General features: G+C 40.7%; 1 protein-coding gene across 1 annotated transcript in view; it reads left to right on the top strand.

Moving 5' to 3' along the window:
* Nucleotides 1-7,018: 7,018 nt before the first annotated feature.
* Nucleotides 7,019-20,899, top strand: part of ALK (ALK receptor tyrosine kinase) — a gene marked incomplete at both ends in the record, with an annotated part of 54,981 nt that continues 41,100 nt past the window's right edge. The window contains 3 exon segments of the mRNA XM_080615008.1: nt 7,019-7,182; nt 17,388-17,482; nt 18,696-18,839. Of these exon segments, the coding sequence (XP_080471134.1) occupies nt 7,019-7,182; nt 17,388-17,482; nt 18,696-18,839 (403 nt within the window).

The raw sequence follows: 20,899 nt of genomic DNA, 5'->3' as shown, positions 1-20,899 counted from the left end.
AATTTATAGAGCTTGGACAGTAAAGCACAGCATTATTCACCACTTCTCTTCGCACTCAGAATCAGTTGGCCTACACAAGGTGAACAGGGCAGAAGATCGTGGGGTGGTTAGACATTTACCCATTTTGAAGAAGAAATTCGTATGCATATCATTAGTAGCTGTGCTGCTGTTTGGGAATCTGGGAAATCACATTACAGTTAAAGTCCAAGTGCTGTCATCTCAGACACCACCTATGCAAAACTGAATTTCTTTGCTGCAGTTGAGAGCCCCTAGGTGTGCCCAGTTTCCAGAATGTGATGGGCACCTACTTCTCAGTTCTTTGCAAAGATGTCAGAGAGCTGACACAAGTGTTGCAGATGGGCAGGGAGCGCTTGTTTTCATGTGGAAACTGGAGACTCAGTTCTGGTCCCCTCGTCCGGATAGTTAGGCTATCCTGTCTCCCTCAGTCCCAGCACTGTTGCTTTAAAGTGCAGAGTCAGGTAAATGGACTTGCTTTTCATTCTGTTTTTCGGAGATGCTCCCTGCTGTCTGCATCCTCAGGCTTTAAGGGATGCTGTGGTTCCTGTAGGTCATAAGAGTCATACTTGTGTCTCTCCAAAAGTGTTCAGGCTTGTGTCGTAAAAAGATGTAAGATCAGGTCCAGGACTATTGTGAGTGCTTGGTATCGTGTACCTCTTGGGCAGCAGTAGTTGTATCTATCCTGTGAGATTTTGAGTTGTGGTGGATTATGACTATGACTTCTGTTTGGAAGTCACTGCAGAAACAGCAGTCTGGACACTGGTTTTTAGAAAGGTTGTGGTTTGCTCAGCTCAAGAGAATCTGTGATAGGCCTTCATGCCGTATCTGAGAAGTAAATGCCATGGAAGCAATTTTCGTGTAGGCTATAATAGAGGAGAGTAACAACAGGGTGGTGTTGCCTGGATGGTAGTGAATTTGGAATTAGCCTTAAATGTTATCACATCTCTACAGAAGAATGTGACTCTGCAAGAGGGACTACATTGTGATTTGGAACCAGATTATTTCAATTTTATGTTAGATTCTGGGTCAAACATTGTAAAGGGTTTAGTTGCGCTGAAAACCAATGAGAACAGATCCCTGTGAAAGTAACAGGGCTTTGTGCTTTGGCCATTTTTAATATGATGAAAATCTTTTTCTGATGCTGTTTTGACATTTCAACTGGCTATTTCCTGAAAGGCACCATTATGTTATATAAATAAGCACTGAACTGAGCCTGGCTTCTTTTAGGCCTGAAATTACTTTCTGAATGTAAACACACTCTCTCTAGAAAATAAATATGTCGATGTAAAAGAGCACAGTTGAAGCTTGCCCTCTCTTTTGGGTTTATAGATGTAAAGATGCTTTCATCCTCTGTGGTTATTAATTCACTTCTCTCTTCTATGCAAGGGTGTTGTGTTATTTTAATGCATGTAAATCAATAATATAAATCATTCCTTGAGTGCATTCTGGGCTCCACGCTGACACCTGCAGAGCGTGTCTCTCTCCTCTATTCCTTCAGTTTTAAATAACTTAGAAAGGTACATGGTAATAACATTGACTCAGAACATTTCTGAGTATGAAAAATGCAACATAGATCCGCCTCTAGCACAACCTTTCATGTGCTGTATTTTGCAGAATGTTGTTAGCATCCTGTTTTATTTTAAAGTGTTGTTTTTAAAATCTGGAGTTTATTCACTGTTACCAGGCTTTTATCTTGTTTCCTTTGCCACTTGGCTTCCATGTCATTGGATTAGAGGATCTATAATAGCTGAAATTTCTGGAAGGCCTGGTCACTCCACAGTATTCTGGCAGCAAAATTGGGAACTCTTTCTCTTTTGTTGTTGTCTTTATTTTCATGTTTGCTTGTTTCCTGAAATGAAGGTGCTTTTATTAGGTTCTTGATTTTATAGAAGTAAGAAATAATGTGGGAATAAATAGCATGAGAATCTGTTCATATAAAACACAAGCTTCTCTTCCCTGCCTGGGTATTTTAAAGCTCTGTGATCAGACAAGTTAATTATCGTTTTAGCTTTTACATGAGGTGTTTGCTTGTACATCTGAGTCCTGAGCAAATACAGAAGTGTCAGCAGACTCCAAGTGTACTGAAGTGCCGGCAACCGCTTCAGGCTGAACAAGCCCACCTCTCCCAGCAGGCTGAGAGAGCTGGGCTTGTTCAGCCTGGAGAAGAGAAGGCTCAAGGGAGATCTTAGAACAGTCTTCCAATACCTAAAAGGGGCTACAAGAAATGTGGAGAGGGGCTTTTGATAATGTAGGGACAGAACAAGGGGGAATGGCTTTAAACTGACAGAGAGGAGATTTGGATTAGATATTAGGCAGAAATTCTTCCCTGTGAGGGTGCTGAGGTGCTGGCACAGAGTGCCCAGAGAAGCTGTGGCTGCCCCATCCCTGGCAGTGTTCAAGGCCAGATTGGACGGGGCTTGGAGCAACCTGGTCTAGTGGAAGGTGTCCCTGCCTGTGGCAGGGGATTGGACCTGGGTGGACTTTAAGGTCCCTTCCACCTCTAACCATTCTATGCTGCTGTGATTCTACAAGACAGACTGATCATGTGCAGTGGGTGATCTGGCCGAAGACCAGGTACAAGACCTTTTGGTCATCTTTCTTTATAAATAAGAATCCAAGTCTAAATTGCTGAGCAGGTTTAATAGATGTCTTTTTGTATTCTGTTTTGTAAAACCATTTCTCATTTCTAGAAGAAAAACAATATTGCCAATGTGATAAACTCCATGCTTCAAACGTTGTTCATGTACAAAACTTAGAGACTTGGCAAAGGTTTCTGCAGCTGTTGTCTAATTCTGTGTAAACTGTATTCCAACTTGTGGCTTCAGTTTCTGTGCTATCATGAGGTGTTTTCCAAGCTTCTTTAACACTTGACTGACATTTACCAGGTCAGTGCATTCCCGTCTGAAAACAACTTCTACTGTTTCCTGCCCAGAAATTTCTGGACAGGGAATTCCAAGACAAGAGTTAGTTTTTTCAGAAAAATAAATGTCTATTTCAATAATACAGAGTTCTGGGTCAGGAAATTTTTGAGCAATTCCTTTGAGCAAGTATTATAGACGGGGAGCAATGATTTTGGGCAGGAATGCCAATTGGTATGCTCTCTCACAAGATGTAAGCCTGTGCTGCAGAGTTGGGTGTGAGCAGCAAGATAGCCATCAGTGGGCTTCAACTTCTACAGTTCCTTGGGAGTGGATGCCTGTTGGCCCTTCTCCATAAAAATATCTTACTCCAAGCTCTAGAATGTGTTCATTGTTCCCCTTTTCTTTAGTTACTTCTGCTGAGAATGGACAACCAGTGTTTCCTGCCAGGTAGGACCATAATGTTAATAGTCAGGGGCATTGCCACTTAGAAAAGGAGGAAAAAGAAACAGCAGCTCTCTGGAGCGCCACTGAGGAATGTTGATATTTATGTTTGTCACTGGTCCTCAGTCAGACATCTAGACACTAGTTCATACTGGAATGCTTCTAGTCATTAAATTAGATTCACAGGTGTAAGCCAAAAGTCACTCAGAAGGTTCTTGGTATTTTGGTTCTTTTTTACATAGGGACAAAAAAAGCAAGTCTCAGTTATCAGGTGGTCTTGAAATTAATGCAGTTTGTGCTGGCAAATCTACCATCCTTGTTTATCTTCACCTCTCTGTTAAATTGCCAAACCTTGTTTATACTCATAAGGATTAGGTTTTTATTCTTTTTGGATTGAGTCTCCTGTTTGTTAGTTCAGAAATTCCACAAACTCAGTGGCTAAGGAGAAACTTGGATGCTAAGGTGGTGTTTGCAGTACAGTGCATGTGGACGTCTGACCCGAGGTTTGCCTCAATATGCTGTGTATTTACCACGGGCAATCTCTCCTTTTAATTTTCCCCAAATCAGATTAGAGTGTTTCATTTACTGAGTCAGTGCATCTGAACAGCTAATCACCAGCTCTGGTGGGTTCTAAAGCCAGAAAGCAAGGTGCTGTTGAGCCAGTGCCTACCTGCAATGCTTAATTAATTTCTCAGTGATGTTTCTAGCTTCTGAATATTTTGCTGCTGATTTAACAGAGAGAGATGTTTGATACATAATGTTAGGGGTCTGCCACCCACAGCCCGCATTCAGATTTTTCCAAATATGCCACTGCACTGCTTAAAGGAGGCATCGTGTGTGTAGTACCATCTGCCATCATTGATGCTGTATTGTGCAGAATGAATGCCAGCCCCATTCAGATTTCTCTGCTATGGTATCCAGCCCATCATCTGCTGTGGTTCACTTCAGCAGGTGTGAAAAGGCCTGGACTGCCCTGCTGTGAAGCTTAGAAACCCTGGAAATCACAGCCAAAAATGCCCATTTGGACACAGTGCCAGTCGATTCACTCAGAGCCAGTCCATTAGAGTCTGCACGTTGCACTTTGCCAATGAGCTGATCTCCACATCTAATGCCAGCTACTTTTTTCCTTTGAACAGCTGACATGTGTGCAAAGGCATCCATTCCAATTTATCAATTGCTTCAGCTTTTGCTCTGGTGTTATGTTAATAACTATGAAAGTCTCACTCTTTTCTCCCTTCCGACCATGTAGATGTTGCCTCTTGCAGTCTGGCACTTTTCCAGAAGAGAAGAGGTCTGAAAGCTCCTGTGTGGTAGGAGCTTCAGGGCTTTACCTCTCAAATTTTGAACAGTCAGAAGGGCACAGTGAAGTTGCTCCAACTTACCTGTGTTAGAAATTTCACCTAGTGTGTTATAGTAGAGTTGGCATTAGGGTCCTAAAAGTGCTTCACATGTAGACTCTGAGTAAGAAGAGTTGCTTTCCCTGCTGTAGAGTGCTTTAAATGTCTGCTGTTATTGCAAAGTTATTTAAAAATCTCAACAAACTTTAGTCCTGATGTTTTCTCAAGGGAAATGACTTAAGTGGGTCTGAAAGGTATTGCAGTACTGTTTAGGGGAGAGCAATTTTCACTGTGATTTCAATAGCCTCACTTCATAGGCACTTGAAATATAAAATGCCCAACAAGTTCTTTCATCTTCATTGTCACCTGTCATTAAGACTGTGCATGCACTAAGAGTTAAGAGTAGCCTTGTAGATAGCAAGTTTGAAGGCATCAGCCTCCTACACCATAAACATTTGTCAGCAGCCTTTTCCACCAGTGTTGGTTCTGGTGAACTTGCAGGCATAAACTCAGTCCTCCTCAGCTGCTTCCCCAGCCATTGCTGTGTTATATCTGAAGCGTTCTTTGCAATCCTGCTCAACTCTGCTTTTTCTTTCTGGTGTCTGTGAGGTGAAAATCCTCAATTCATCCCATGTTTCCACTGTCATTATGGAAATGGACATGGGACTCTGTCAGTGCTTTTCCAAAGATGAGAGTGAGCTGGTAGTCAGACTTGAGCAGTGGCTTGTCACCAGAAGGGCTATGCTTTGGAAGGCCCCTGTGATGGTTTGCTGAACCACTCAAAACCTTACCCATCAGTCTTGAATGTCTGGTCATAATGTAGCAAAATGGATTCATGGATCCATACTTGCATATCAGTTTGTACATCTTATCAATGCTTGTGTCATACACACTAACAGTGCAACAGGCCCAGGAATTACTCCAGGCAAGTGCAGTGATTTTTGGACTGGAGAGAGAGAACTACCACATTTAGATTTTTCAGTCTCTGTGATAGTTTTGCAGTGTAGTCAAAGTCACTGCTGTCTTTGTAGCTTTGGAGACAGAGGGGTGAACTACATTTTTTACCTACAGTCAGTACTGATAATTATTACAGTGGATATCCAGGATGTTGTAAGCATCAGCTAGGAATAATAGCAACGCTTCTGTCTTCTCAATGCCTAAATCTGTCTTGACTGCCAGGACAGACTTACACCATGAGATAGGAACAGCAAACAAAATCTAGAGAACTAGAGAAATGGATACAAATAGTCTGTGCTGTCAAAGCAAGAAAGTAAATACTGTTACCAGCCATTCCTGTGTGAAATATAAATTCAGTTCCTAGCCTCCTGACTGAAGAGTTTGCTTTAAAGTGTTAAAAACCAGAGGGCTGTTTTTTAACATGCATGGATGCTGGCTACTGTGTTGAATACTTTCTTACGTCCAAAAAAGTCAATTTTAATGTACTTTTGACAAACGTGTCCCTTCAGGATTCTCACCTCTACTGTTTAATTGAGATGAGACCCAGCTCCTGCATGTAATATATTATGTATATTTTACTTATGCTCATTATCAACAAAGAGCTAGGTCATCTTCCCAAGAAAATTAGAAGACTATGTTAATATAATATGGATTCTGACACTAGCCTGATGTCTGAAGGATTGGTGTTTTTTTTTTTTTTTCATACAATGAGGGAGAGAAAGTCATAAAATGAGAAAACTACATGAAATAATTTTACATACAGGGATAAATGCATAGAAATGGACTCAATTACATTAAATGTAACAAAAATGTTAGGGGAAACCAGTTCCCTCAGGTATTTTAATTGATAAAAAATGCTAATTATTACTGAACTTTAATTGGAAAGGCTGTAGAAACTTGGAAAGAGGTAAGGAAAAGATGATTTTTGAAAAGAGTATCTGGGGAATGAGGATGTGATTATTAATAGTACCTGCTTATTGCAGCTATTATTCCTTGTGGTTTGGCTGCTGCCAGAATATAAATGTTTATTGCTGAAAAAATTGTTAGTCTTAACTTGAAACTCTTAAGTGGCATCTTAGGGGGGAGTGTGATCTTCATACTGCACATCATAGAAGTATTAGCTTACCCTTTCAAAATTACAGACACATATGTGAAAGATGGTTTGGACTCAACTTTACCAAAGAGAAAGGCCAGTAGCTCCAATATGAAATAGCATATACTAATTATTACAGGGTTCCACATCTATGGGGTTTTCTAAGAGGATTACATGAGATAAGGGAGAGAGAACCAACTTTTTGGTGATTAGAAAAAGAAGAAATGAAAGAAGAGTTGGGAATTTTATTAACTTTTGAATAATGCTTATGTGATGTTTAATTTTATATGTTCTCTTTCTTCTAGCTACGAATGTCATGGCTCATCCAAGGTGTGTTGCTGGGAAATATATCCCTGGTGCTGGTTGAGAACAAGACAGGAAAGGAACAGAGCCGGACATTCTGGCATTCAGATAACAGCCAAGGTTTGGGAATATGGCAGTGGATGATCTTACCTCTCCCAGATATACTGGATAGGTATGAGTCTTTTCATCATTCTCCTTCATGGTGATCAGTCCTTTCACTGCTAGCTACCTGGCAAAGAAAATAGCCAACATCATTCCTGGAAGTTGTTTCCTCAGGGAGAGGAAGCTCTTGTATCTCCTGTTAGAGGCGGGGAATGAGAATAATCGAGTAGTTAAGTTAGAGCAACGCACCCAATTTTAGAACTCCTGAGTGGTGGTCTTGGTTTGCAAACTGGGTCAATGGGTAGTCTACAGCAAGGTGCTTAAACTTTTGTGTCTCCACACATACTAATTTATGTAACGTGTTTGAGCCTCTTATGTGGTTTGCTAGAACTGGATGTGAGCTTCATGTTTGATTTTTCTTCTGGGTATCACAGTCCCCAGTGTTCAGTGAGTCTAGATGTGAGGATGAAGGAGATGGGAGAACTTGCTGCAAAATCAAACAAGGATGCATCCGAACACCTTTGTGTTAGCTATAGCGGGAGGCTTAGCTTAATAAAGGTCTGTCTGAGTTGTGACTGTATTCTGGCTTTAAGCATAAAAGGTTTATCTGACAGCATATGCTTATTTATAGTGTTGTTTTAGCTGTGTCTTACAAGTCAGCTTTAGGGGAGCACTCTTGTTCATGGTTTGCTTTTTGTGTGTGTTCAGGCTTATGGGGTTTATAGAGAAGAGAGAGACAATACTTCACCTCCTGCTGCCCTGGCCCTTAGGCTGTAAGATGGATCTACAAACTATGTCATCACCACGGGTGACCTTTGTCTTTTTGGAAATTTGTGCCCTAGAAATAATGGATTTCATTAAGGGATAGTTTGCCTCATAAGAAGTTTGAACAAATATTATATGAGTATGTCTTTTATCTTCCAGCTCTTGGGGATGCATGTAGGCTACAGATACAACAAGGACACTGCCAATACTTCAGTTCTGAATGTATAATTAATATGTACACTTAAAATATTTAAAAAATACCAGCATTAGGCTTATTGTGCAGCCACTGTTGAAATACCATTTGTAAAAATACCTGATTGCTTCTTTCCCTTCAGCTGTGTTTCCTTTGAAGAATGGTATATTCTGCCATTATTATTTATGTGATTTCTTTCCTGATGTTGCCAGAGAAATGTTTTGTGCCTGAATTATTCTGTACTCATACTACTGCTTTCGTTTAAATTCTCTCTGGTTGCACAGTAAGGCAGAGAATACTTTGATCTTAGGAGCCAGGCTAGGAGTGGTTCATGTGGAATCATAGATTCAACTGATAACATGGTGCTGACTATATGTATGAGGTGCTGCCACCCTTAATTCCCATTACTTACAGAGAAAGCCAGCTGGGTTCACTGAGGGAAGGGAGCTTGTTGGAGGTTAAGACATAAGCAAGAAAATCTTTGAAGTCTTGGTGTCTCTTGCAAAGTTTTTCTCCTTATTTATTCACAAAAAATGCACTGTTTAATGTTGGGTTTTTTTTTTTTAAGATTAATTTAGTTGAAACCACTCTTTCCTGAGTAGCAAGAAATCTCCTGTGAGACTTGGAAATGCTGCAGATGTCTTTTTCACTATCTCAAAACCTGCTTCTTAGGAAATATGGACTGATGTATAAATTAGGAGGGAACTCTGGAGGTGTACACTGAAATGGTGCTGGGGAGGCTGCAGTGATAACTTTGGAGATAAATGGCAGTTTTGCTGAACCATAAAAAGTATTTAATTGATGTGAACACGGTGCTGGTGCTGCTAAAAGCTTGCTGTGTCTCTCTTCCTAATCAGTTCCTGTGTCAGTAGCTGTGAGGGTCTGTGTTAGGAGAAGCATGATATTGCAGATATTCCTGCAGGAGGAGCTGAATGTTTAAATCACCTCACAGGAGTAAAGCTCTTGAATAAAGCACAGTGCACCAGTTCCACAAAAATTAAAGCATGTTCCATTGTGATTGGGAAGCTGAATGAAAAGTTTTATTAATAACAAGATAATATGCTTTAAAACGGCTTAAAAGCTTGCTTGTTCAGAAGCTGCTTAGCCATAATTTCCATGTTTGGCTTATAGCACTTCAAAGAATCATTAGGAAGACTTCCAAGAAATTAAATCAGCTCTATCTTTAGAAACAGGTATTTCTTAAATATTTTATATCCCTTGGGCTGTTGGGGGAAAATTATATTTTGGCAGAAAACCACAGCTAAAACATTTCAGGTGAATTGGCAGGAACAGAAAGGAGGGAGAAGTATGACGAAGAAGCAAAATTGGTGCTGAGGGATGTTAGATGTCTAGCACTGCAGTAGCCTGGGCAACCCTGGACACATGCTTAATTTCCAAGAGTAAAATGAGGAGAGGATTGTCTTCTTTCCTCCCATTTGATCCATAGCAAAGAATCCAGTTGCAATTTCATCCTGCGTGAGGTCTCACCTTTTCTGTGTGAACTTAAAAAAGGCTGAAGTTCTGGCTTTATACATCTTCCCAAAGTTAGCTATCCTTCCTTTCTCTGGAAGGTGTTGTCAAAATGGTCTGGAGAATCAGCTCATGTGGTATGGGTCACCAGAGCTGTAACCCAATTCCAAATGCTCTGTCTTTTGTGGGTGGGTGAGGGTGGGCAAAGGCTGGTAAAGGATATGCCATCAAAGCAGCTACAATTAAAGAAGCCACTCTGGGGCAAGAGCTCCTTGAACTGCTGGATTGTGCCTACCAGAGACAAAAGGTGAAGTCTCCAGAGGTGCTGTATTTTAACTTGCCACTTAAATGCACTCAGCATAAGCTAACAATCCTTGCTGTGCTTTGTTTGGCAGATGATAATCTGTACAGAGAATTGGTCTTCTTACTTACTGGAATTTACACATTAATGCAGTGCTAAAATATTTGGGTTGAGAGTAGTGTAAAGAACCCCATTATGGTAAAATGGTTGTACTTGATGAAAAATTACTGTTTGTTTTCCAGTTATAAGTGATGAGCCTGTTGAGGGTTGTTCTTTTTCAGCTTCACAGAAATGTAAGTAAGAAATGGAGTCTTGAAAGCTCTGTTGTAGTTGGTAGTTTGGGCTTGCTTTTTTTATACATATGTTTTTAGGTAGTAAGTAATGTGAGTTTAAATTTTAGTAATTATATAGTCATGGGGATGTGACAGCAAGAGCAAACAGAACCCTGATGTAGGTGAAGATGAGTGATTTGTGTAGCTAATAATTAGACATCCTGTTAGTTTAACAGTATGGTTAACGTATAGCACATAGATAAGATACAAGCACATGTAACAAAGTGAGTCTCTGGAGCTTACTGTAGGCAGATGCTTGTCACCAATCCGCCTAGATACTCTTTGCTATGCAGTGTGAAAGGTGGAGAAGAATTAGCTCTAATAGGCTGAAGCTGCACTGAAAAGTTAATGCTTTAAGACACAGGTCCCAATTCTCTTGAATTAACTGCTCTCTTGGTGAAGCTGAGGCCAGCCACCTGGAGCAGTGTGTAGACCGAATGTTCTGTGCATCCATCTACAGCCTGGCTGGAGTTGCCTGGAAGTGGACTCAACATGAGCCAGCCCAGCCAGTCTCTGGCCTTTTAAGACCTGTACTCTCTACTAAACCTGTCCTTTCCTTTAAAGATTTCACTGTAACTTCTGTGAGAGAAACAAGTCAAAATTCATGTCCAGGTGATTATACTTCCTTTCTTTAATCTGGCTTCTCTAGCTGTTCCAGTCATGCTGGATTTTTATGAACTACACTGCTGGTACTCATCAGTTCTTCATCTGCCTATCAAAGTGGGATTCTCTTTCAGTCCTCAGGAGTGAGATCCTTTGTTCTGTCTGGCTTCTACAGCAGCTCCTATCCAAATGGCAGCCAAAGCAGCTGGGGACCCTCTAGCTCATTGCTGCAGTAACAAGAGCAGTAGAAAGTAGTTGTCTCATAATTGTACCCCTCTGCTGTGTTCCTACCAGCTGTGGCTAAGAACTCTTCTTTTCTAGTAATTTCTTCTTGCATTGCTCTGTCTCTTCCTGAACAGCTCCTTTCAGATTTTCTTTCTAATAAGAAATAACTAGTAAGTTTCTGGGCATCATGTTTTCCATGAAGGAAGAAAACGAAAGGAAATGTTCTTGGCAACATTTTATAAGCAGAGGCTTGTTTGACTCCTGTTATTCCTGACCTTTCGTCTCATTCTGCCATGAAGGAACCGGGACCCTCCATACAAGCTAGATATGTGTCTCCATACATGGGTATATATTAAGTGGTCATATCTACACCCAGATCTCTTTATTCTTTCTTCTTATACTCATCCTACAAGCCTAGCCTGCGTTGCTCTTGACGTGGTCCCACATTTGTTAAAAGCAAGTGAGACTTTGATGCCCATATCACTCCTCTTCTGCTGTGTAGTATTAACTGTGTCTGCCACTGTCCTCCTGAAATATTCTGCTGTTGGCTGTTCTGTTCATCTGAAAAAGGGGGTTTTGGTGACAGCGTATTCAGAGTACTTTGGTGACTGTGTGCAGAGTACCTGTGACAGGTTTTGTACGTGTATCTATTCTGCATGGTTGCCTTTAATAACACCTTTAAAACACCTTTGAATCTCATCCTTTGTTACTAGCTATTAAGTAACTTCCTGCATAGCAATTCTGTCACTGTGAGTTAACATGCTTATATTGCTACAAATAATCTCATTCCAACTAAGTATGCCTTTTATCCCAAATAGTAAGTTTTCCTTTGTGAAGTGACGCTTACAATGCGTCATTTGTAACAGAAAAGTTAATGGGAACCTGCATGAAATAAGGGTTAGTGACCTGAAACTTCTCCATTTGGTAAGTGCCTCAGTCTCAAGCAGGTTCAGTCATAATTATCTTAGCTAGGTAGACAGAGAAATCAGTTCCATCAGAGGCAAAACATTACAAGTTAGGAAATGGGATCTGTACATACAGGCACGCTGTGATTGTGTCACTGCATGGGGGATTGAATACAGAGGAGATTACGTTCAATCTTGGTTAATAATCCCTATCTTTATGATAAAACGGGAAAAAAATTATTATATAAGCCTTTCTAAAATAATGGCATGAAGACAGCTGCCTGAGTGGTTAATGGAAACCTGAACTGTCTGTATGAGCCAGGGACAATATTTGAGGTGGAATTTAGAGTTGTTACTGAAGGGAGGGAGCTGCAGAATTTGCACAAAATTGGCCTTCTGAGGTCTTCAGGAATGGTTTCTATTTCCCTTTAGAGGAGGATATAATACACCTAAAAGCTAATATTTCTGTTCAGTGAAAACCTAAGGATAGGTGACATAAGTAAACCAGTTTGTCCTCATGGAGGCTATACTAACATAACTGTAGATGTATTTTCATATTTTTAGCTCTATAATTTCCCTGTATCAATAAGCCCCAGACACTGGGGGGAGAACCAGTCTTCTGTTAGGAACAAGAAAAAAATTAATAAGCAAAAAGACCCAACTGAACAGAAAACCCAGGATGATGTGATGAAGCTCAAATACTGACTGGTCTGAAATACAGCGATCCTGAGGAATGGGGAAGATTATAGCCCAGAAGCTTTGATGTATCCTACTTCTGTCAGCTCTGAGTTGGAATATGCTTGGTCCTACCTTTCAAGGAACTGTTTATCTGGATTTAAATTTCACAAAGAAATTTAAAGAAACAAACCCCGAAAAGCTCATTTGTTGTGCCTTTGATACCACTTCTTATCTGTGACTCTGAAATAATTTGATCAGTAATCACCCTTGAGAGGTTTTTGGATTTCTCTAAAACTTGTATCCTTCAGACAGCTGAGCTGATGTTCTCCAAAGGGGAGGTTGGAATGAGGTGGGGGGGGGGGTGTCGGGGTCCACCTGGTAGAGCATTTTCCATCTGCCTCAAACAGATTTGCAAAGCAAAAAAAAAGGCCTTTTTTATATGAGCTGCATTCAAAGCTCGGCTGACACTCAACCCTGTGGGATGTAACTTGTACTTCCCAATTGTCATACATCTAAGGAAATTTTTTCTACCTGTGCTCCTGGGGTCAAGCAGTGCAAAGGAAGAAACAGATAAGAAGTAATTCCCACCAGTCCTCAAGTAATGATTTTTTTGACTAGCCAAGCCATTAAAGCCTTTCACCGCTGTATTTTCATTCTTGTGAAGAAATGTAGCTTACAAATGCAGGCCCACCTGATGAGGATTTGGATTCCATGTAAAGAAGTTGCTGAGATTTATTAAGCAACAAGTTCATGACAGACTTGCCAGCACCAAGTTTGCTGCTTCTATAGAATTACCTTCAGAAATACTCTTCCATGGCCATCCACTAACATGGATCATCTACAGAACATTTGTGTTTGTAGTGAATATTTTCCAAAGTGCTGTAGACAAGTATCTGTGCTGAACAGGTGCAATTTGAAGTCCTAGATGTGCAGTTAGCACACCCTGCTTTGATGGAGACCTCATAGCAGCCTTCCAGTATCTGAAGAGGCCCTACAAGGATGCCAAGAGGGACTCTTTATTAGGGACTGTAGTGATAGGACAAGGGGAGTAATAGGTTCAAACATAAACAGGGGAGATTTAGGTTAGCTATAAGGCAGAAATTCTTCACTGTTAGGATAGTAGGCACTGGCACAGGTTGCCCAGGGAAGCTGTGGCTGCTCCATCCCTAGCAGTGTTCAAGGCCAGGTTGGACGGGGCTTAGAGCAGCCTGGTCTAGTGGAAGGTGTCCCTGCCTGTGGCAGGGGATGGAATTCAATGATATTAAGGTCTCTTCCAACCCAAACTATTCTATGTTTGTATTTGTGCAAAAATATATGTGAGACTGTCATCTTCAGCATTACACCAAATCACTGCAGTGAGGTGCTTCTAGTGTTTCACTATCACCTTCCACCGAAGTCAGTGGGAGTTGGTTCACTGATTTCAGGGATCAAGCAGAAAAAAAGGTAATGGAGGGGGCAAGGGGATGAGATCGTGGGGCTCTTTTCCATATCACTGATGTGTGACATTTCCATCTTCAGTTTTGATTAAATTTCCCTTAATTAGCCCATTAAGCTAAAACCACCAAAGCTAATGATTAAAATGTTGGCTAACTCATGATCTGGTTTCAATGGGATTTGAAAGACATTATATTTCTAAATGAATAGTGGCATTAAACTGGAGAAGGGAAAATGATTTGTTGAAGAAATGCTGGTCTCAAGAGAATGTTTGTACTAAAACTGCATTCATGTTAGGAAAAAAAATCAGATCAATAGGCAACCAGGGCAGCACTGATGGTCCTAACAGTGTTTAACATTACTTTGGGTTTTGTATTTTGGAAGCATTTCTGTCATTTTTTTCATCCCTGGTGAACTTCAGGCAACTTCTCAACTGTTCTGGTCCCAGTGTTCCTGCAGGTGAAATCAGCAAGGCTGTCTTTTAACTTGATTGAACTGAAATAAAAGTAAAAAGCAATTTATTGTGTTCTTATATGGACATGTTAGATAGCACTCCCTTCAGTGACAGAAATCCTGGTTTGTATCATGCCTGTCTGTTCTCAGGGGCTGGTAATTCCCATAAGAACAATCCTTTATTGTCTGAAGAGGCATGACAGGAACAGTGCATCAAAGGATAACACATTGGGACACGAAGCTTAGGTTCTGCCAAGGAAATTGCCTGAAGCTGTTTTCAGAAGTGTTTAGTTGCCTGAAGGTACAAAGGTGCACAGTAGTCTTTGAAGAAGTATGTCTCTTTTATGCAACCTGAGGTAAGAGTCTGCAGAAATGGAGGGAAAAGCTGATGTGGAGGAGCTGCTTATGTCTTTATACTTCATTTCCCAACCTTTAGCACTTCACAGACGTAAAAGTACATCAAAATGTGCACATCTCCAAGTGGCATTTAGTGTGCATCCCCAGGAAACAGGACGAAGATCAGATGCATCAGAGACTCAGTTCCAGTGGTCCCTTCAGTGTAGCACCAACATTCACTGTGTGCAGGATGTTGATTTTCAGATACAGCCAACTGAAAGTCGTGTAGCTGAATCTTACGTTACCTCTTCCTGGAGCTTTCAGTAGCACGCAACAGGGAGGGAGAAGCTGCTACTGAGCTGTGGCCTGTAGTTTAGAGTTTTGTAGGTCCTGGTTCTCCATAACATACCAAACTGGGACCTCTGGTGGTTCAGGACCTGTTTCACGTATGATTCATCTCTGCTGCTGGCACAGTAACTTACAGTAGTTCAGAGCCCACTTTGTCTCTCCAGCAGCTTCTATTTAAGACTTACATGGCATGTCTGGAACTGAAGAGCTTATGTTTATGCTAGAGCTTGTAATTTCAGTTGAAGTGGTATGGGATGTCAGCTGTGGAGCAAATGAGGAGGAGGCAAGGGGGACAGCCAGTGTAATTGGAAATGGGTTCAACATCCAAGGATTTGACATTCTTTCCAGTTTTCCTCCTAGACGTACCCAAAATGTGTTTCAGATATACCAAGTAAGAGCTGTGAGGCTTCTGGCAGTGTCAGACTGCAGTTGCACTTTGTATGAATTGAGAAGGCAAACAATAGATTTTTTTGATCTTCAGATTTGTTGGGATGGAACTGCCACTTTTTGAGTTGATAAAGACAGATCATTTAGCAATGAAAATAATGTTTTGCTATTTGGAGTTCCCTTTGATGCTAGGGATATTCTTCCATCACCATATTCACTGTTCTTTATGTCAATCACCTGCTTTTTCATAGCAGCTGCTCGTATCTTTAGAACATAAAAAGTCAATTCTAGGAATATCTCCCCGAATATCTCCAGAGAGCAAGAAATTTCAGTATTGAAGCATCATTGTTTTGCTTTACCAAAAATAAAGCAGAAGGAACATAGTAACTACATCAACTCTTCTCTGCTGTAGGTGGACCGTGTTCAGTTCTAAACCCTTTGCACCTTCCAGGGATTGCCAAGACGGTTTTCTGTTGAAGTTTTTGCTTTGGTTGGATCAGCTTTTCTGACTGTGTATCCATCTATAGCTTAGCAAGAACACCAGTTGCAGAAGAAGAAAGTGTTTTAGATCCAGCACTGTGAATAAAGCACTAGAGTCTGTGAGAATTAAAAAAATCTGCTCATGTTTAGATGCTTGCTGCAGTGAAGGGACAGGATTTCTACAACTTACTTAAATAAACAGAGCTGCTCCTCAAAAATACCTTGTTCTGTCATCAGTTTCTTGTCTGAACTGGAACACATGCAAGAATTCACTTTCTGGCTGAATGCTTATATCTAGAAGACAGAGCAGGAACCATCAGCAATAGATCTACATTAAAGAGACCCATGAATGGCTTAATTTCTCCTGGTGTAAAACATCAAGATAAAACAGAGAATGAGTTTTAAATAGTATGTTGTGTTCTCTTGCAGCTTGTTCTGCAGCATGTAGTAGTTTCATGTTTTTATAGTCTTGATGCAACTTCTCAGCATTGTATCTGACTTCAGGGCCATGGTTGGCTGCTTTTAGAAATTGTTCTCCTTCCTAAGCAGAATATTACGATTTTATGTGACAGATATGCATCAGGAGAACATGAACTTGCTAAGCTACGAGAAAATCTAAATCCATGAGTGCATTAAATTAATGCGTTGTCAATATGCTACCACATTTGAAGTATTTCATTGTTGGTTATTTTTTCTCTTCCTATTGACTTGTAATATCACTGAGGGTGAATTTACAGTGATCTTTCTTCTGGTAACATACAAGTGGCAGAACTTCCTGGCAAAAGCCAGCTGAGAGTGTGGAAGTGATTTAAGGCAAACCTACTTAGCTTCTACAAGGAGATAATGAGTTCTGCTCTTCCTATGGACTACCCATAGTGTCAGTTCCTCTCTTTTGTGACTGCCAGAACTGTTAGATATCCTTTTCTTCCTAGAGGGTGGATCAACACCATATACTTTGTAAATTGGTTTCAGCCTTTGATTGCCAGTTCCTTTTAGAAACTCCAGATTACTTCAGGAGCCCGAGCCTACTTATTTTTCTTAACGCTTTAGGGTGTAAATCATTTGTGAGAATAAAGTCACTCAGGTGCTTGATTTAGTGTGTTTGTGTCAGAAGCCAGGGGCTTTATTTTCCGTCCTCACACACACACATGCTTGCATCTACTTTCTGTCTATATACATCCATGTACAGGTTCCTTCAGATCGTCTTTGAGATCTGGTGAGGATACTTTCTCTGTCAATTTAATATTTTTATATTAATAAAAAAAGAAAACCCTTTCTTCCGCATTCTAAAAGTGCTTTAATTGTGAGAGCTCTGAGTTTCATCTCTTTAACAGAATTTAATCCCTGTTCTTCCAATCTGTGCAGGTTTTGGTTTCAGATCATCGCTTCATGGGAAGAAGGGTCTGATGCCATTATTGCTTTTGACAATGTCTCCCTTAGTCTGGACTGCTATTTAACAAGTAAGTTTTCCTTTTATCTGCAAGTGACTTGTCTTTTATTTCTCATGTAATTGAAATTTGGAAAGGGGATGAAGCTGTGGGGAAAGAATTTGGTGCTGTTATCTTCAAAGGAGTCTTGAAATTGTAAAGGTATGTTTCAGAAATAACTGTGCTTACCTTATTAGTGGAGCTGACCAAGGAATGGCTTCCAAGTTTGGCAGTAAGTGGGCAGTAAGACATACGGTGTGGGAGAGTCAAGTTCCAGCTGAGACAGTAGCATCACCTATCTGCCCAGCTTGATGCAGGAGCCAATTTGTGATTATAGTGTTCCACATGACCTGGTTTGCTGTGTGACAGTTATCAAAATGAATGGCAGTTGGACTCTGGCTAGGAAAAGACGCATCCTGTGATTGACACTAACTTCGCAGTAATGCTGGGCACAATTCTCCAATTAAATTAGACCATGGTTATTTTATTTGGACTGGCATACATTTAAATCTGAAGTGGAAACCTGGATCTCCACTCTCTCTTGGGAAAAATTTGGATTCTGATCCAGACTTTGTGATTGACTGGCCTCTAGAATATGTTCAGTCTATACCTCTACTGCCAGATTTCACCCCATTTAGATCTTTATTGAACATTTGTGTCTGGCTTCATCTTTCATAATCTCATGCACAGTGAATTGCTTAATTTGTAAATATGTTCAATGATGTGTCACTGTATGTCTCAGACCAACAACTTGCATGAGGATTGGAGGATTGCTGTTCTGAACACTTGAAACTTCTTCCTTGGGTAGGGGTATTGGCTGGGGTGTGACTTTTCCCATTTATGCAATAATACCTCTTTGTTTCTGGGCAGAAGTACAATGTACCTCAGGTTCCAGTATTCTAAAGACTTCTTAAAATTAGGCTGTAATTTAAAAAGGTTGCAATACTTTTGCTAGCTAAGAAAGAAACTTTCTAACAGTTGCTAAAGATTGTATTTTGCATTCCTGCTTTGTATTCACTTGCTGGTTTGCCCACAGCTCATTCCTGTTTATATTTCTTTTGTCACAGTCCCCATACAGCAACAAAAAGTCAGTCTGTCCTTTCGTTTTAATAGTGTTATATCCTGTGACTTCAGGCTCTTATTCTTAGCAGAGAAGCCTGAGCGCTTAATTTAGCTTCAGTTTTGTGTTACATACTGACTCAGCCATCCTCAATGATAAACCAACCTGTAACTTCTTGTATTCTAGTCAGTGGAGAGAAGACTCCTCGAGGTACCCCTACCGACTCAAGCAATTTGCTCACTGGTAGAGGTGGCCAGAAGAAGTTTGGATGGGAACAAAAGCTTCTGGGAAATCTGCAGCTCAGCAGCGCCCCCGTTTCTGGTCCAGCAGGTAATTGTCTGGTCTGTGAAGGATTTTCAGAGGTTTCCAACTAGAACAGATTGCAGTTAGATGGGGCTAAATGCAATGTGATTCCTTTTTTTTTTTTTTTTTACTTTTTTTTTTACCAAAGCCTTTGTTCAGAGCTTTTTTCAAGTCCCTTACAAGCAAAACAAGATCTAGAAAGCAATTGCCTTTTGCTGTTTACTGTAGCTTGGATTTTGCTTGCAAGCTGGTGAAAGAACCACAGGGAGCCTCTTCATGAAGTAAAAATTGCTTTTAAACTGTAAGACAGGTTTGTTTGGTGTTGTGGTCATATAAAAATAAACAGGAATGAAAGCAAAGTGTCCAAATTGACTGAGTCCAGCATGGGGAAACCCGAACACCCATATCTAGTTAATATGGACTTGGTTTAAAATAACGTAGCTTCACTTCTTCAGTAAGATTTTCATTGCCCATTTGAAAGGGTACAACATTGGAGTTTTTTTAAAAAAACATGATTTTTATTTAAAAATGTCAGTGTTTTATGGTCAGTGTTATTTCATAGAAAAACAGAATAGTTTGGGTTGGAAGGCACCTTAAATACTATCCATTTCCACCCCTGCCACAGTCAGGGACACCTTCCACTAGACCATGTTGTTCCAAGCCTGGTCCAATGTGGCCTTGAACACCCTCAGCACTGTGTTCAGCTGTTTCTCTTCACTTCGGGCTAGCTAGTTATCTGCCAATTTGTAATACCACCGTTAAGGTAGAGACCAGGAATGTGGTTGCTATATGCCTTCTTTAGTTTGCCAGTAGACCCGGGGATTTGTTCTTGCTGACTCCTTCTCTCCCACTCCTGTTAGACTTCTTTGAGTCTGTTCTGTTCTAGGTTGTGTTTCACTTTGCTGCCTTGCAGTGTACTGTTGAAACACGTGTGAACTGGTGGTGTTAGCTCTGATACCAACAGCAGTCTGGTCAGAGTGGTCAAAAGCTCCACACAGCCTTCAAAGCCTGCCTGAAAAGCTGGATGTACTATCCCACTCCATGCTGCTGTGGCAGGGCTGATGTTGGTACCTGAACTTCCTTGTGAAGCAAGCTCTGCCAGTGGAGGCTGATGGTACAGTCTGCAGCATAGGCCAAGAGTTGCCATCAAGTGGAGTTTATTGATGTTTTATGTAGCGAGCATCAAACAGCAAGAAAAGTGCAGGAGCACTGACAGGAGTCTCAGGAGACTGAGATATAAATAATTAGCCCATGAGAGGATGCTAGGCTGGGAGGACCTCCATAGCTATTAAGATTGTGTCTAGCTCTGTTACAGATATTGTGTATGAGCTTGGGCTGGTCACATAATGTTTTATGTCTTCTTTGAAGATCCGTTGAAGTGTTCCTTTCAATATCTGTAGCTTCATTTCCTGCCTGTTTTTCAGAGCCACCTTTCACTTTTAAGTGTTTTCAGTATTTCTCTTAGGTCAGTGATCTTGATGATCTACACAGGTGTAGATTATGAACTTCTGGCTGATTTTCCATAGGCATGTCAATGTTTAGGTGATGATGTAGTTCCTTAAGGCAGCTGTACATTTCCTTTTGGGGTACCTACTCTTTTAGTTACATAAAAGCCATCAGATATTGGGTTCAAATTGAAGGATGGCCTGAAGTTTGAATGTAGAGTTAAGTGGGTGTGGGGGTGTTAGTCTAGAAATCTTGTGGCTGTAGGACTGTTTTATGTTGAATGAGAATTTTGTTACTTCCTGCTTCTCACTAGACCTGAAATGATGGAACATCTTCTAGCTCTTCTGCTCCCTATCCTGTCTAAGGAACGCATTTTAAAGAAATACTTGGATAGTAGAAACAATGGGAGTTAGATTGCATGGGTGTAGAAGGCAAAGTCACCAAGGTACTTTGAGCAATTCAGATAATTTTTTATGACCTTAGAGTGAAAATTCAAGTGGTATCTAAGCCAGCTTGCCTAATTTGTGGGCTTGATCCTCTGTCCTGTTCATGTTATGTCTAAAATTGTCTTCAGCCCTTAAGGTTTGGAATCAGTCCTACAAAAACTTTCTCTGCTTTGTGCCCTCGGTGTATACAGGGCA

This window comes from Psittacula echo, assembly GCF_963264785.1.
Source record: "Psittacula echo genome assembly, chromosome: 4".
In the NCBI taxonomy this organism is placed as follows: Eukaryota; Metazoa; Chordata; class Aves; order Psittaciformes; family Psittacidae; genus Psittacula; species Psittacula echo.
Note: the sequence above shows the minus strand (reverse complement) of the source record. Positions and strands in the feature narration are given on the sequence as shown.